The sequence below is a fragment of the Argentina anserina genome, chromosome 1, assembly GCF_933775445.1.
Source record: "Argentina anserina chromosome 1, drPotAnse1.1, whole genome shotgun sequence".
Classification (NCBI taxonomy): domain Eukaryota; kingdom Viridiplantae; phylum Streptophyta; class Magnoliopsida; order Rosales; family Rosaceae; genus Argentina; species Argentina anserina.
In genome coordinates, this window is record NC_065872.1 from 7,535,805 (window position 1) to 7,552,098 (window position 16,294).

The window sequence follows — 16,294 nt, forward strand, 5'->3', positions numbered from 1 at the left end:
TGTCAAGATTGATTGTAGTTGTGATATTGTATTATTCTATTCAAGTGGCAAACCGGCAAATTTCTTGTCAACCCAGTAACCCGCATTAAAAATAAATGGATTAAGGTTTAAGATTTAGAAAATCGCCGTAAATCACACGCGCCAGTCGTTAGAGTATCCAAATTTTAATTTGATGCAACGTGGTCATCCACAGTGATGATCATTGGGCCAGAATAGGCTTCCTTACGCGGCCTGTATTATACCTGGCTATTGCTGGGTGGGCGGGGTGATATTTCCTTGATAAAACGCCGTACACGTTTCACTTTGTTGGCAACTATAAAATGGAAGCGCGTACACAATAGAGATATCAATTCAACAACTCTGCCTTAATCGGAGACAAAGAGAAAAACGAATTCAACAACTTTGTTCACTCATAGTGCAATATACAATCCTGTTGCTTGTCGAAGAAACATACGATCCTGTTTACGTGTACTTGTATCTCTGATTTTCAACCTCAGCATTCAGCAAGTAAGAGCAAATTAACTCGAGATTTGCATTGTATGCATGGTTTTCTTGTTCTTTTGGTAGTCTTGATGTTCGCTTTTTTTAAGTAAATTTGAAGTCTTTCTCATTTTGGTGTCTCTGTTTGGTGTTGTTGTATGATGACAGTGGCAATCATCTGTGGAGCAAGTTTAGCAGCGACATTTTGGATGCTGTGTGATTCGGTTAAGCAAGTTAAGAACCAGATACTGATGTCCAAACCCCAACTCGGAGATATCAAATCCACTCTGGACTCTCTGCAGCCACTGATCAAGGAAATGGAAGAGTGTGAGAAAGAACTGGATGGTCCAGGGGAGGAGCTAGAAAATCTCAGAGTCAAAATGGAGGAAGGGGTGGAGCTAATCCAAGAGTGCTCAAAAGCTGGTTCATTTAAAAAGTACAAGTATGGCAGCAAACTCGTGGAATTGAGCAAGTCACTTAAGAGGCTGTTGGGGATATTGAACGTGCAAGGCATAAGGGATGTGAAGAAGGCTTTGGTTTCTGTGAGGAATATCGAGAATCAGGTGGAGCAGATTGAAGGGAAGTGTTTGATACATAACAATCAGTCTGAAAAAATTGCAGGGTGGTGTGCTGTGCCTGAACATCCAACTATTACGGTTGGATTGGATGTGCCTCTGAGGGAATTGAAGATGAAGCTCTTTACTGATGGAGTTTCGATGGTGATACTTACTGCCCCTGGAGGATGTGGGAAAACTACCCTGGCTACAAAGTTGTGCCAAGATGCAGAGATCAAAGGTATGCAAATATTATATGAATGATGTTATACAAATATTATTTTTGCTAATTAGAGAGTTTGGTATCCTAATTGAAGAATCCAATATTCAAGTGTAATTCAGCTGTATCTGTATTCTGTAGCTAGTTAAAACCCAACTGTCAAGATAAAATGTTGGTAAAAAACTAAAAATTATGGGTGTATAACTAAATTTCCATTAGTCGATATGTGAAAGAGACATTGCTTACAAATAGGGTCTCACTCTCCTTACTAGGATCTATTTATGTGTCAAGCAATCAGACACTTCATAAGTTCATGAGTAGGACATGTTGTATGTTTTATAAGAACATTTCTTACAGTTTCAAACTGTTAGTCACTTTTCACAACTGCAGACAACTTCAAAGTACCTCCTAGTGATTCTTTCTTGTCCTTTATTTGCATAGATAAATTCAAGAGCAATGTCTTCTTTGTTACTGTTTCAAAGAAGCCCAACTTGTTCCTGATTGTCCAAGAGCTATATCATCGAGCGGGTGCCAAAGTCCCTGAACTCCAAAGTGAAGTAACAGCAGTTAGCTGGCTGCAGCAATTTCTGAAGCAAACAGGACAAAATCCTATGCTGTTGGTCTTGGATGATGTCTGGGCTGGATCAGAGTTCATTCTCGAGAAGTTTGATGAATTTAAAATGACAAATTACAAGATATTGGTGACATCAAGGTCTGCTTTTCCAAGATTTGGTTCTCCATATTATCTAGAATGTTTGAACAATGCAGATGCAATGGCACTTTTTCACCATGTAGCATCCTTAGGAGACAGGAGCTCTTATATATCAGAAGATCTTTCGAGAAAGGTGATTTCCTTAGTCTGCAGTGCAATATATATATGAATATTGATTCCAGAAAAGGGATGCGACATACACTTTCTCTCCAAGCATAGTGTTTGACTACATGAATTCTGTTTTGCAGATAGTAGAGCGTTGTATGGGTTTTCCACTAGCAATTACTGTTGTCGGAAGATCACTCTGCGGGCAGCCAACAGAGATTTGGCAAAAAAGAGTAATGGAATGGTCTAAAGGGTCTTCTGTTCTTGAGACGGAGCATGATTTGTGTAATTGCCTCCAAAGTAGCTTAGATGATCTGAATGAAGAAAAACCTCTTTTAGGGGAATGCTTCATAGACCTTGGTTTATTTCCCGAAGATAAAAGAATCCCTGCTGCTGTCCTCATTGATATGTGGGCAGAGTTATATGGCATACATGAAGATATTTCGTCTATTGTAAACCTCTATGAACTTACCTCCCGGAGTTTGGCTAATCTGGTAGTCACAAGGTATGCAGTCTAGCTTCTGCATCACTTGTTTGATCTTGTCATTCTAGTTTTTCCTTCAAGTCAATGTGTATCTGCTTCTCATATTTTGACTGCAACATGTATGTTGAAGATATTCTTATTGGTTTTGAACTTTTGATTATAACCAGCAGGAAGGACAACAAATATAGCGATGGCTACTATAGTGAACACTTCGTTACACAGCATGACATGCTGAGAGAGTTGGCTATCCAACAGATGATTCAGAAACCACTACAGTTGAGAAAGAGACTTATGATTGACATATGTGGAGACAACCTTCCTATGTGGTGGAAAGACCAGAAGTACCAATACCTCATCGCTCGCCTTGTATCTATATCGACAGGTTATTAGTTGTTACATCCTCTTTTAGCAAATAATTCACATTGGTACTTATGCACATGCAAATAGGCTCATGCTCTTTTGGTTATAAATAGTATACATAATTTCTTCCTCATCTCAGATTGTATTCTATAATATATGCAGACAAAGAGTTCTCATCTATATGGAAAAACTTGGAACTCCCAGAAGCAGAGGTCTTGATTTTGAATTTTCAGACCAAGTATTATGCCTTACCTGAGTTTGTGGAGAAAATGAATAAGCTGAAGACTCTTATACTCACAAGTTACCGTACCAGTCCTACTGAGTTGAATAATTTTCAACTAGCTAATTCGATACCAAGTCTAAAGAGAATTAGATTGGAGCGAATCTCAATTCCTTCCATAAGCAGGTATCCTATACAGTTGAAAAGTTTGAAAAAGATTTCTCTGTTCATGTGTAGCATTGGCCAAGGTTTTGGTAATGGTTCCATGGATATGTCAGAGGCGTTTCCCAATCTTGTTGAAATGAATATCGATTACTGCAATGATTTGGTAGAGTTGCCTCCTAAACTCTGTGACCTTATTCAACTCAAGAAACTCAGTGTTACCAATTCTCATAAGCTCTCTGCCTTACCTGAAGACATTGGAAATCTAGTTAATTTAGAGCTGCTGAGGCTTAGGTGCTGTACAGACTTATCAGAGTTACCCGGCTCCATTAGGAATCTTAAGAAGTTAAACTTGCTTGACATATCTGATTGCTTTAGTATTAAGGAATTGCCTGAAGACATTGGAGAGCTGTGCAGTTTAGAAAGGCTCAACATGAGACAGTGCTCCAGATTGAATGAGTTGCCTAGAACAGTTGTAGATCTTGAAAAGTTGAAGGAAGTGACATGTGATGAAGAAACTGAAGTTCTATGGGAACCCTATTTACCCTTTCTCAAGAGCATACAGTTGAAGGTTGTGAAAGAAGATATCAACCTGAATTGGCTACAAAAGGCACATTGTTAAGAGTTAAAACATATCTTCTCAAAGTTGTTGAAGGTCAAGAGAAGAAAAATGGTTTTCTCCTGACTCTAAACTCCTTGCTTTGGATGGTTTACTCCTGCAAGCAAGGGATGAAAAGGCTATGTTGGATTGTTGGTTAGGGAAAAGAATTTGGAGTTGGCGGTTTATTGGATTGAACCAAGTATGCTACTTAACTTTAAAGGTAGCCAGGGATATAGCTCTTGTACGGCCACCCTTCACAAATTGGAGGCGCCTTAAAAGGAGCAGAAGATGATATGTTGTGCTCAGCCAGGTCCTAGTCTCCCAGGGTGTAGGAAAACTGTTAAATTCAATAATACACATTTGTAAATGTTTCCAGATCAGTCTAGAAGTTGAATACTAATGTGTTCTATAGTTGTCAGTGTTTGTAATTATCCATATGTTATACTGTTGTAAAATATGTGCTCTAGAAGTTGTAAGTCGGTGAAACCAAGTCGGTGGCTTGGTAGTATAAATATGTATGCAGATGTAAAATCATGTTAGTGAAAAATCCAGCTATCAATAAAACGCCTCTATTTCCTGTAAACAACTCCTCTGTTGAAAACCTTCAATATTCTCTAATCAACCCAAAGTCCTAAACACTGATCCTTCAAAATTTCCAAATACTATCGAAAAACTAACCAAAACCACTTTGGCACAGATGTTTTGACGCACATGTTCAGGAAGTACTGATGAAATGAAGCAAACGTATTGCAAGGATGAGCAACGAGAAGAGAAATTCTGATATTGGTGTAATAATCCGGTAGAGGTACGATAGTGTGAATTATACAGGGAATCCTCAAAGAGAAATACAAAACTTGAGCTACTGGTTAACCTGTACAACTAAATTGCTGGCATCCTGAGTGTGAGGTTTGAGGAAGAACTCACCCTCATGCCATTGTAACATCGTAAACTTTGCGTTGTGATTTGTGATCGACAATGTAAGGCTGAAAAGCCTGGTCTTTTGTTCTTTTTTTTCCGGACAACTGAAAGAGACAACCTGTTTGGACAAGTTCTATGTTAAATTCCAGTTTGTATTATATTCTCAGTTAGGACTTGTTCTGCTCTTTTTTGGTCTGAAAAACCTCGTCTCCAGGAATTCAGTTCATATGATCATGAATATGTATGTGAGTACAAGGTATTGTGTTGAAGATGACTATGATGAATCCACTCACTCTGCTTGATGATTCTGCTTTTAATTTTTAAAATCTTGTTTATAGTTTCCAGTCCTATTACACAAATGGAAGATCTATATTCAGTCTAGTCTAATATAATACAGTATTAATCCATTTTGAGTTCTGAAGCTAATATTGTCGACACTACCAAACGTAGCTGTAATGCATATCCTGGATGTATAACAGAGAAGTTTTCAAGCACCGTGGTAATTTAGAACTCACTTACAAAGGAGAGTGAAATTAGCAACCAAAACTCCCACTTTTCCATACTCCATACTTTTATTTTGTTTTCAGATATTTATGTGCAAATTTCACTCTCCTAAAAAAAAAAATATATATATATATATATATATATATACACACACACACATCAGGGTAACTCGTTGATGAGGTTAATTGCTAGATAGTTGATTTATGTATATACTATACTATTTGTAGGTAATTTACTAAAGATAGTTTCAGTTTTGCTATCCTGGACAGTTTTCCTCTCTTCTTTAATTTGGTGATGTCTGTTAATGAAGCTAATGAAACATACCTTTCTTGATATGCAAGGGAATTGTTACCAAATTATTCCCAACTTGCAACGTAATCCTTCTCTAGTTATTTGTTTATTTTTGTATCAAGTTTCACTTGCGCTGTTCTTAGAGCAGAAAAAGGGAAAATTGTCTTTGTGTATGATCATTGACACAGTTCTTTTCATGTATTTTTGACAGATTATTGAATGTGTTCTTTCATGGATTTTTGCAAGGGTTCTGAGATTATGATCAGAAGAAAGTGATGGATACCATTTTATATCTCAAATAAGGATTGATTACTCTTGGCCATTCTCTTGGCATCTTAACTAATCTGCACTCCGGATATATTGATTTGCACGACTATATACGTGTTTTTCCATTTTTTAAAGTCCTTTCATATATTAAGTCATGGGATTATTCAGTACTTTAAGAGGAAAATCTCTTGCCCGTTTCTCTATGCGACACTGGCAACAGGGTCTGCAAGTAAATTCGATACTAATTCACCATTTTTACCTCTAGTTCCAAGAGTTATTTTCTTGCAGACTAGTTGGAAAACTTCATAGTCGTACAAAATCATAGATACAAACGTGCACGTACTAATTATAAGGCAAAAAAAAAAAGAATTTCTTTTAGGACTTTATCCAAAGGATTCATTCATACATATACAAATGTTAAAATTATAGACAAATTTAAGTGTATGTTCTCTTACGCAGATATTTATTGTTATGACTCGAGACTTGGCGTAAAAGATGAGGATCAAATTTATAATGCTCAAATTGTATAGTACTTTTCTCTCAAATTGTTTGGTAACCACAGGACAATTCGCGATCATCCTTCATGCCATTTTTCTAATTAAGTGACTTGCAATAGAAGTATGACCGTCCTCACTAAAGTGCAAGTTTACAATCAAACTTCTACATTTCCCGGTTGATTTTGCAACATCATTCTCAATCGTCGTTTCAGCCAATCAGATAGTCATTTCAGCCAATTAGAATATCTAGATTAAGTAAGAATGAACATTTAGTATTTGTTATTTCAACCTAGTCTCAAGTTTGAAACTTGTTTTGGTCTTCATATAAATCGTATATCATACAAATTTACTTCAATGGAGTTTTGTACGGAGTGCTCACTACGTAAATTTCCTTGCACTATTTGTTGGCATGTATAGTGGCGGGAAACATGGTTCGTGTTTCACGGAGTGAATTCCGGACAATCAATTCGTAGATTAGTATATATAGGTTTATATGTGTATGAAGAAATCATCAAGTTATATATTCAATTAATTCCAGTTGGTATCAGAGCCGTGCTCTGTTTTACCTGGGTTTGGTGTTTGCAGCTTCCGGTAATTAGTCGGAATAACCGACTGTTTTTTTTCCCGGCGTCGTGCTCCAGAAGTCAATACCACTGCAACCTCACCTCCTCGACGCCTCGACGAGCGCCGTTCTCCTCGACGAGCGCCGTTCTCTTCGACACAGACGACACACCGACGAGCCTCGACACCGGCGAGCCCCTCGGCGCCTCGACAAAGCTCTGATCTCGTTGCCGTCCCGCTGCTACAAACCACCGGCATCTCTTTCCGTCAGCACCGCCGCGTCAAGACCGTCGCATCGCGCTGCTTCCGCGCCCGAAACCGACCCGCCCAGATCCGAGAAGCCTGGCCCAGATCCGAGAAGCCCGGTCCATTCAACCCGACCCAGTCCATTCAACCCGACCCGGTTCATTCAACCCGACCCGGTCCATTCAACCCGACCCGGTCCACTCAGTTTCTGTCAGTACATACTCACCAACAGTGCAAGTGCACCGGCGACAGATTGTTCTCCCTTTCTCGCATTTTTTGCTCTCTAATCCCTGATTTTTACATTGTCTCTTTTTTTCAATGGGCTCTGGACATGAAGCGGAGGGTTCTCAGCTTCCTGATGTTCCGACCTTCGAAGTATCTGTCAAAGGTTCTGACAGCGGTTCATTTGGGGGCGCCAAACTCAATGGAACCAATTTTCGTAAATGGAAACGACTTATGGCTGCTCATCTTCGCGGCATGCACAAGATGGGCCATGTCACCGGCGTCACTAAGGCTCCTAGTCCTGAGGATGTTGTTGCCTACAATAAATGGGACGACGATGATGGTCTTGTCATGTCCGTCTTGTGGAAGGCTATGAATGATGAGATAGTTGATTTGGTGGAAGCATGTGTTACTGCACAGGCAATATGGGAGACACTAGCCGGCTTATTTACTAATGACTCTGATTTTATACAGGTTCATGAGTTAATGTGCACAGCTTTGGCAATACATCAGGATGGGCAACCGGTGGCACACTATTTCACCAAACTAAAGAATATTTGGGCTGAGATTGATATGAAACGTCCTTGCATGATCAAAAATCAAGAGGATATTGTTTGGTACCAAAAAGAGAAGGAGATTGAACGAGTTCACCATTTCCTAAAAGGTCTCGATGCAAAGCATACCAGTGCAAAAGGCGAATTGCTCCGAATGACTGAACCACCTAGCCTTCTCACCGCTTTCACCTATATCCGAAAGGATGAGTCTCAGCAGGAGAGTAGTCTTCAGGCACCGGCTATCGTTTCCAGTCTCACTGTTCATGCTCGTTCTTTGGCACCACCCATTCCACCAACAGCTTCCGCTCCCCTTCACCAACAGGGACCACCACCAGGCTTCGGGAATCAGCCTCGTCCTCCTTGCTCTTATTGCCATGATTCTAACCATGCTCGTACGACATGTTGGAAATTATATCCACACCTTAGGCCTAAGAGGCCTCATTATCGACCCCAGGCGAAAGCAGCTCTTCAATTAGTTCCGGAACCCGATATCTATGGAGTGGTTGGGCATGATCATCATACTGCTGGAGGAGCACCTACCGTCTCCATAGTTGGTCGCGGTCCAATTGGTATGGTTTTTAATATTTCTCACTCTGTTAGTTTTGATACATGGATTATTGATTCTGGTGCATCTGATCATATGACTTATGACAAATCTTATTTCACCGTATTGTCTCATCCACCCGTACCCTATGTTACTAATGCTAATGGTGAGGCATTCCCCGTGTTAGGGACAGGGTCCGTTCGTATTACTCCCACCATAGAGCTTCACAATGTCCTTTATGTCCCTGCTTTATCTCATAATTTGATATCTGTTCCCCAATTGAACGCTGACACTCAGTGCTCTGTGACCTTTTTTCCTATGTATGTAATATTTCAGGATCTTCTCACCGGACGGGCAATTGGTCGGGGGTATCTGAGGGGCCGGTTGTTTCATCTGGATCTGACATACGCAGGGGAAAAAACAGGGGGACAGTCTCGGACCGCTTTACTCTCCACTTCTGACAAGCTAAGTGAAGTTTGGTTATGGCATCGTCGCTTAGGGCATCCATCTTTTAGTGTTATGAAAAAATCCATGCCTACTTTATTTCTTAGTGTGGACGAGTCTTGTTTATGTTGTGAGACATGTGTTTTAGGCAAGAGTCATCGATCTACCTATTCTCCTAGTACTTATACTAAAAGTTCTATTCCTTTTGAATTAATTCATTCTGATGTTTGGGGACCCTCTAAAGAGTCTACTATGTCAGGAATGCGTTATTTTGTGTCCTTTATTGATGATTGCACACGTCTTTCCTGGATTGTTCTTCTTAAAAATAAAAATGAGGTGTTTCCAGCCTTTCGTGCCTTCCATGCCAATATCCAAACACAATATAATGCTACCATTCGAGTTCTTCGTTCTGATAATGGTGGGGGGGGAATATATGAATCATGTCTTTCAGGAGTTCTTTAACGCACACGGGATTGTTCATCAAACAACGTGTCCTTACACACCTGAGCAAAATGGGGTTTCTGAACGGAAAAATCGTCATTTACTTGATATGGCTCGGTGTATTCTTTTTAGTGCCCACATGCCTAAATACCTTTGGGGTGATGCTGTCATTACTTCTGCCCACCTTATTAATCGTCTTCCATCTCGTGTTCTTCAAGGGAAAGTTCCATATGAGGTGCTTGCATCTCATGTCAAATTACCCTCGTTTCATAATCTTCCTGCCCGTGTTTTCGGTTGTGTTGCTTTTGTTCATCTTCCACAACATCAGCGTTCTAAGTTAGATGCCCGGGCAGTTAAATGTGTTTTTGTTGGGTACGGCAGCCATCAGAAAGGGTACCGGTGCTACCATCCCCCTACTCGGAAGTACTATGTCACTATGGATGTTACCTTTTTTGAGGATATGAGTTATTTTTCCTCTTCTGATACTGCTCTTCAGGGGTAGAATTCCTATTTTGAAGAGCTGTATCATAGAGAGGGGGAGACAAGTGAGCCAGTCGATATGGTAACAAGATCTGTTGAGATTACCAAAGTGTCAGCCACACAGGCACCACCGGAGGTCGTCACTCAAGAGATTCAGGCACCGGAAGCTGACAACACAACTGCCCCTCATGTATCTCATATTACTTATACCCCTGATCAATGTTCTCCTGGTGCAGAAGATCACTCATCTGAGGTTAGTCATTCTATTCAGGCTAATAGTAGACAATATGTTTTGCCAAATAGGTCTACTCGAGGTCAACCAACAAAAAAATATGAACCTACCCTTCAGACTAAAGCCAAGTATCCGGTGGCCAATTTTATATCTACTAAAAGATTATCTAAGTCATATGAGTCATTTGTGAATCAAATATCTACTGTATCAGTACCTAACAAAGTGCAGGATGCATTGGGCGATCCAAAATGGAGGAAAGCAATGGAGGAAGAGATGGAAGCATTACAAAAGAACAATACTTGGGAACTTGTACCTCCACCATATGGCAAGAAGACTGTAGGATGTCGATGGGTGTTTACAGTGAAGCATAATCCAGATGGGTCAGTAAGCCGGTATAAAGCATGCCTAGTAGCAAAGGGGTTCACCCAGACATATGGCATAGACTATGATGAGACATTTGCACCTGTTGCAAAGATAAACACTATCCGGGTATTGCTCTCTATCGCTGCTAACTTGAACTGGCCACTTATGCAGTTTGATGTTAAGAATGCATTCCTTCATGGAGAACTAACAGAGGAAGTATACATGGATCTTCCGCCTGGATATGTGGCCACTTCTCCAAGTAACTCCGTATGCAGATTGAGAAAGTCTTTGTATGGTCTTAAACAGTCACCTCGTGCTTGGTTTGGAAGATTCTCACAATTCATGAGGAAAATTGGATACGTGCAGAGTAATTCAGACCACACATTATTTCGCAAACACCAACAAGGGAAGGTAACAGCCCTAATCATATATGTTGACGATATAGTAGTTACTGGTAATGATACTATTGAGGTGGACAGATTACAAAAGCAGCTAGCCACAGAGTTTGAGATGAAGGACCTAGGTACACTCAAGTACTTCTTGGGTATTGAGGTAGCCCGGGGAAGTGATGGTATCTATCTGTGTCAGAGGAAGTACATCCTTGATCTACTAACGGAGACAGGGATGTTAGATTGCACTCCAATTGATACTCCTATTGAGCAGAACTATCGGTTAGCAGAGTATCCAGATCAAGTTCCCACTGACAAAGCTCGATATCAGAGGCTAGTTGGACGCCTGATTTATTTGTCACATACCAGGCCAGATGTTGCATATGCAGTAAGTGTAGTGAGTCAGTTCATGCATAATCCAAGTGTGGATCATATGGATGCTGTTGTAAGGATTTTGAGATACTTGAAGTCAGCTCCAGGGAGAGGAGTAATATTTTCTAATCACAACAATATCTTTGAGATTTGTGGCTTCACAGATGCAGACTGGGCTGGAAATGTTACCGATCGGAGGTCCACATCAGGGTACTATACCTTTGTTGGAGGCAATCTTGTTACGTGGAGGAGTAAGAAACAAAATGTGGTAGCTCGATCTAGTGCTGAAGCAGAATACAGAGGTATGGCTCAGGGAGTGTGCGAATTATTATGGCTTAGAAATCTACTAGAAGACTTGGGTATTAAGCCTAAATGTGCTATGCAGCTATACTGTGACAACAAGGCAGCTATTGATATTTCGCATAACCCTGTGCAACATGATCGTACAAAACATGTGGAAGTTGATCGTCATTTTATAAAGGAAAAGCTAGACGCAAAGATCATTAGTTTTCCTTTTGTTTCCACAGAAGAGCAACGTGCCGATATGCTCACAAAAGGAGTGTCAAAAAGAGTTTTTTATGATTCACTTAGCAAGTTGGACATGGTCGATATGTATGCACCAACTTGAGGGGGAGTGTTGGCATGTATAGTGGCGGGAAACATGGTCCGTGTTTCACGGAGTGAATCCCGGACAATCAATTCGTAGATTAATATATATAGGTTGATATGTGTATGAAGAAATCATCAAGTTATATATTCAATTAATTCCAGTCTATTAAGGTTTTGTCTGATAAAATAATGTAAAGGACATCCATAACTGTAGTAAGAACTGTATTTCACAAATTTTGTATTTAAGAAATGGAGAGCCCATTTTTCATCGAAAGTAATGCAACACGTAAGAAACGAAAAAAAACATATTGGTATAAACGTTGGGCCAGAGCTTTCAAATCAATTATTGGGCCAGATGCCGGGTTCGAGGTCCTAACGTTAACGCGGCCCTAGTACTTTCCGCAGAAAATACCAGGAGCCCCATCGGTGATTTCCTCGGAGAATAATCTAATCTTTGGAATTTGGACCAGTGAAAATACTCTCTACTGACTCTATTCCAATTACAGACGCGGTTCTTTTTCTATTTAAACAAGTCGATTGCAATTGAGGGAGATTTCAAACAACGCAAAACTCCTTAGCTCTTTGCATTCCTTGTTATCTAAGAAACCATATGATTGCGACGTTACCTCGTACTAACTCAAAAGTAAGAGCAAGCAGTATTAAGATTACCTCCCTGGTTCAGACATTCATATGCCATTTTATTTCTATTTTTTTTGTTTTGTTCTACGGAGTTTTCTGATTTTGGTGTCTGTTGTGTAACGGCAGTGGCATTGATCGGAGGAGAAGGTTTCTCAGTTACGTTTTGGACGCTGTGTGATTCTGTTAAGCAGGTGAAGGATGCACTCATGATCAAATCCCAGCTGGGGGATATCAAGTCCACTTTGGATTCTTTGGAGCCACTGATCAAAGAGATGGCAGATTGTGGGAAGGAATTGGGTGATCAAGGGGAGGAACTCGAGAGTCTTAGAGTGAAAATGGAAGAGGGAGTTGAGATTATTCGCAAGTGCTCGAAAGTGAGTAGGTTCAAGAAGTATAAGTATGGCAACAGACTTGTTGAATTGAGCAAGGCACTTCAGAGGCTGTTGGGGATACTGAAAGTGCAGGGCATAAGGGATGTGAAGAAGGCTTTGGTTTCGGTGAGGAACGTTGGGAATGTGGTGCAGAGGATTGAAGAGAATCGTGTGATACAGAACAATCAGTCTGCGAAAATTCAAGGGTGGTGTGCTGTAACTGAGCCTCCTACGATTACTGTTGGATTGGATGTGCCTCTCAGAGAATTGAAGATGAAGCTCTTTACTGACGGAGTTTCAATGGTGATACTTACTGCTCCTGGAGGATGTGGCAAAACTACCCTGGCTGCAAAGTTGTGCCAAGATGCAGAAATCAAAGGTTCTCTCTTTTTGCTAAATAGAAAGTTTGATAACCTAGCTAATTGAGTTATATCAAAGTCTAATTCAGCTGTATCTGTAGCTAGCTATAAATATTAAATTTTAAGGGTAATAACTACTCTCAAGTTTTTTATTCAATACAGCAAATAGGCTAAGTCTCACTCTCCTTGGTAGGATTTAATCTCCTAATGATTCTTTCTTGTCTATTATTTGCATAGATACATTCAAGAGCAATGTCTTCTTTGTTACTGTTTCAAATAAGCCCAACTTAGTCCTCATTGTACAAGAGCTACATCATCGAACGGGTGCCGTAGTCCCTGACATTCAAAGTGAAGTAACAGCAGTCAGCTGGCTGCAGCAATTTTTGAAGCAAACAGGACAAAGTCCTATGTTGTTAGTCCTGGATGATGTCTGGACTGGATCAGAATTCATTCTTGAGAAGTTTGATGACCTAAAAATGACAGATTACAAGATATTGGTAACATCAAGGTTTGCTTTTCCAAGATTTGGTTCACCATATCATTTAGAATGTTTGAGCAATGCAGATGCAATGGCACTTTTCCACCATGCAGCATCTTTAGGAGACAGGAGCTCCTATATATCAGCAGATCTTTCGCAAAAGGTGAATTTCTTTGCCTGCAACGCAAAAAATATGTGCATATTGATGCAGGAAAGATGATGAGATACTAAATTCACTTTCTCCGCCAAGCCTAGTGTTTGACTACATAAATTCTGCTTTGCAGATAGTAGAACGTTGTATGGGATTTCCACTTGCAATTACAGTTCTTGGACGATCACTCTGTGGGCAGCCAACAGAGATTTGGGAAAAAAGAGTACTGGAATGGTCTAAAGGTTCTTCCGTTCTTGAAACTGAACATGATTTGCTTAATTGCCTCCAAAGTAGCTTAGATGATTTGAATGAAGAGAAGCCTCTCATTGGAAAATGCTTCATAGACCTTGGTTTATTTCCCGAAGATAATAGAATCCCTGCTGCTGTCCTCATTGATATGTGGGCAGAGTTATATGACATACATGAAGATATTTCGTCTGTTATAAACCTCTATGAACTTGCCAATAGGAGTTTGGTTAATCTGGTACTCACAAGGTGCGCAGTCCAGCTTCTGTATCACTTGTTTGATCTTGTCACTCCAGTATTTCAAGTCAATCTGTAGCTGCTTCTCATAATTTTACTGGAATATATATGTTGAAGAAATTCTCAAGCAAATTGGTTTTGAACTTTTGATCATAACCAGCAGGAAGGACAGCAAGGATAGCGATGGCTATTACAGTGAACACTTCGTTACACAACATGACATGCTGAGGGAGCTGGCTATCCAACAGATGAGTCAGGAATCACTACAACAGAGAATGAGACTGTCAATCGACATATGCGGAGACAACCTTCCTATGTGGTGGAAAGAACAAAACTATCAATCCTTCATTGCACGCCTTGTATTAATCTCGACAGGTTGTTACATCTCTCTTTTAGCAGACAATTCACATTGGGAATTATGCTCATGTAAATAGGCTGATTAGGCTCATACTCCTTTCGTTATTAATGATGTATATTATTTCTTCTCATCTCACATTATAACCTATAATATATGCAGACGAAGAGTTCTCATCCACATGGAAAAACTTGGAACTACCAGAAGCAGAGGTTTTGATTTTGAATTTTCATACCAAATATTATGCCTTACCTGAGTTCATGAAGAAAATGGATAAACTGAAGACTCTTGTACTCACAAGTTACAGTACCAGTCCTACTGAGTTGAATAACGCTCAACTCGTTGATTCGGTACCAAGTATAAAGAGAATCAGATTGGAGCGAATTTCAATTCCTTCAATTAGCAGGTATCCTATACAGTTGAAAAGTTTGAAAAAGATTTCTCTATTCATGTGTAGCATTGGCCAAGGTTTTGGTAACGGTTCCATGCATATATCAGAGGCGTTCCCGAATCTTGTTGAAATGAATATTGATTACTGCAATGATCTGGTGGAGTTGCCTCACCAACTATGTGACCTTATTCAACTCAAGAAACTCAGTGTCACCAATTCTCATAAGCTCTCTGCCTTACCCGAAGACATTGGAAATCTTGTAAATTTAGAGCTGCTGAGGCTTAGGTGCTGTACAGACTTATCAGAGTTACCCAGCTCCATAAGGAATCTCAAGAAGCTGAACTTGTTTGACATATCGGATTGCGTTAGCATCAAGGAATTGCCTGAAGACATTGGAGAACTTTGCAATTTAGAAAGGCTCAACATGCAACAGTGCTCGAGATTAAATGAGTTGCCATCTTCAGTCTTGGATCTCGCACGCTTGAAGGAAGTGACATGCGATGAAGAGACAGAAATCTTATGGGAACCCTTCTTACCGTATCTCACAAACATGCATGTAAAGGTTGTGAAAGAAGAAATCAACCTGAATTGGCTCCACATGTCTCATTTCTGAGAGCTTTCTTTATTCAAAATTATAAATGCTGCAGCACTGCTGGTATGATTCGTCTCAAAGGAACCTTAATAATCTGAACCCTCTGGACATATCCGATGATTAATTGCCCGGGAAATTTGAAAGGAAGCTCAATATCAGACAGTATAGCTATTGTGGATGTTGAACAGTTAAATATGTGGTTGATAATGAGAGGAATGTTTATGGGAACCTTTTCTCAGCTGGTAAAAGAAATCAAAGTTCATGAATTGGCTTCTTAAGGTTCATTCTTGAGGATAGTCTTTTCCTCGTACGCTTGAACATATTGGTTGTTTGTTGTATTTCTTTTGTTCGTTTGTTTTCCTTTTTTTTTGTTATTAATTCTGTAAGTTGTACTAGCTAATTAGTGCAAACTGCAGTATATAGTGCCAAATTTTGAGGAATTAAATTTGTTGTCTACCTCTATCATGCACATTCCATGCCCACCACCATAACTAAATGTCAAGTGTCATTTTTCTTAATAAATTTCTAACTATTGTGTTATAAAATACACTTAACATTTAATTAGAATAACAAGGATGGACGATAAATTTATTTCCAAATTTTGAAATGATGGAATCTTGAAAAGTTGAAATAATCGCCAGCT

The 16,294-nt window shown here is 39.8% G+C and overlaps 2 protein-coding genes across 3 annotated transcripts; both read left to right on the forward strand.

Annotated features, from left to right (window-relative positions):
* Positions 1 to 339: 339 nt before the first annotated feature.
* LOC126790832 (probable disease resistance protein At5g66900) lies at positions 340 to 4,466 on the forward strand. 2 transcript variants are annotated; one of them, XM_050517191.1, is made up of 6 exons: positions 340 to 507; positions 649 to 1,275; positions 1,696 to 2,099; positions 2,215 to 2,576; positions 2,723 to 2,937; positions 3,078 to 4,466. In XM_050517191.1, coding segments are annotated over exons 1-6 (2,451 nt in total). In that variant the 5' UTR covers positions 340 to 506; the 3' UTR covers positions 3,920 to 4,466. The 2 variants fall into 2 exon arrangements, with proteins under 2 accessions (XP_050373148.1, XP_050373141.1); XM_050517184.1 differs by lacking the exon at positions 340 to 507 and having other exon boundaries at positions 639 to 1,275; positions 2,726 to 2,937.
* A 7,952-nt stretch (positions 4,467 to 12,418) lies between these two features.
* Positions 12,419 to 16,021, forward strand: LOC126787277 (probable disease resistance protein At5g66900). Its single transcript, XM_050513190.1, has 6 exons — positions 12,419 to 12,475; positions 12,598 to 13,221; positions 13,439 to 13,842; positions 13,964 to 14,325; positions 14,477 to 14,688; positions 14,831 to 16,021. Coding segments are annotated over exons 1-6 (2,445 nt in total). The 5' UTR covers positions 12,419 to 12,474; the 3' UTR covers positions 15,673 to 16,021.
* Positions 16,022 to 16,294: the final 273 nt, after the last annotated feature.

Coding starts and splice junctions, on each gene's coding strand:
- LOC126790832 (XM_050517184.1), top strand. CDS start 639: ATGATGACAGTGGCAATCATCTGTGGAGCAAGTTTAGCAGCGACATTT. Junction 1,276..1,695: donor CCAAGATGCAGAGATCAAAG/GTATGCAAATAT, acceptor TTATTTGCATAG/ATAAATTCAAGAGCAATGTC. Junction 2,938..3,077: donor CCTTGTATCTATATCGACAG/GTTATTAGTTGT, acceptor TAATATATGCAG/ACAAAGAGTTCTCATCTATA.
- LOC126787277 (XM_050513190.1), top strand. Junction 14,326..14,476: donor GTTAATCTGGTACTCACAAG/GTGCGCAGTCCA, acceptor CATAACCAGCAG/GAAGGACAGCAAGGATAGCG. Junction 14,689..14,830: donor CCTTGTATTAATCTCGACAG/GTTGTTACATCT, acceptor TAATATATGCAG/ACGAAGAGTTCTCATCCACA.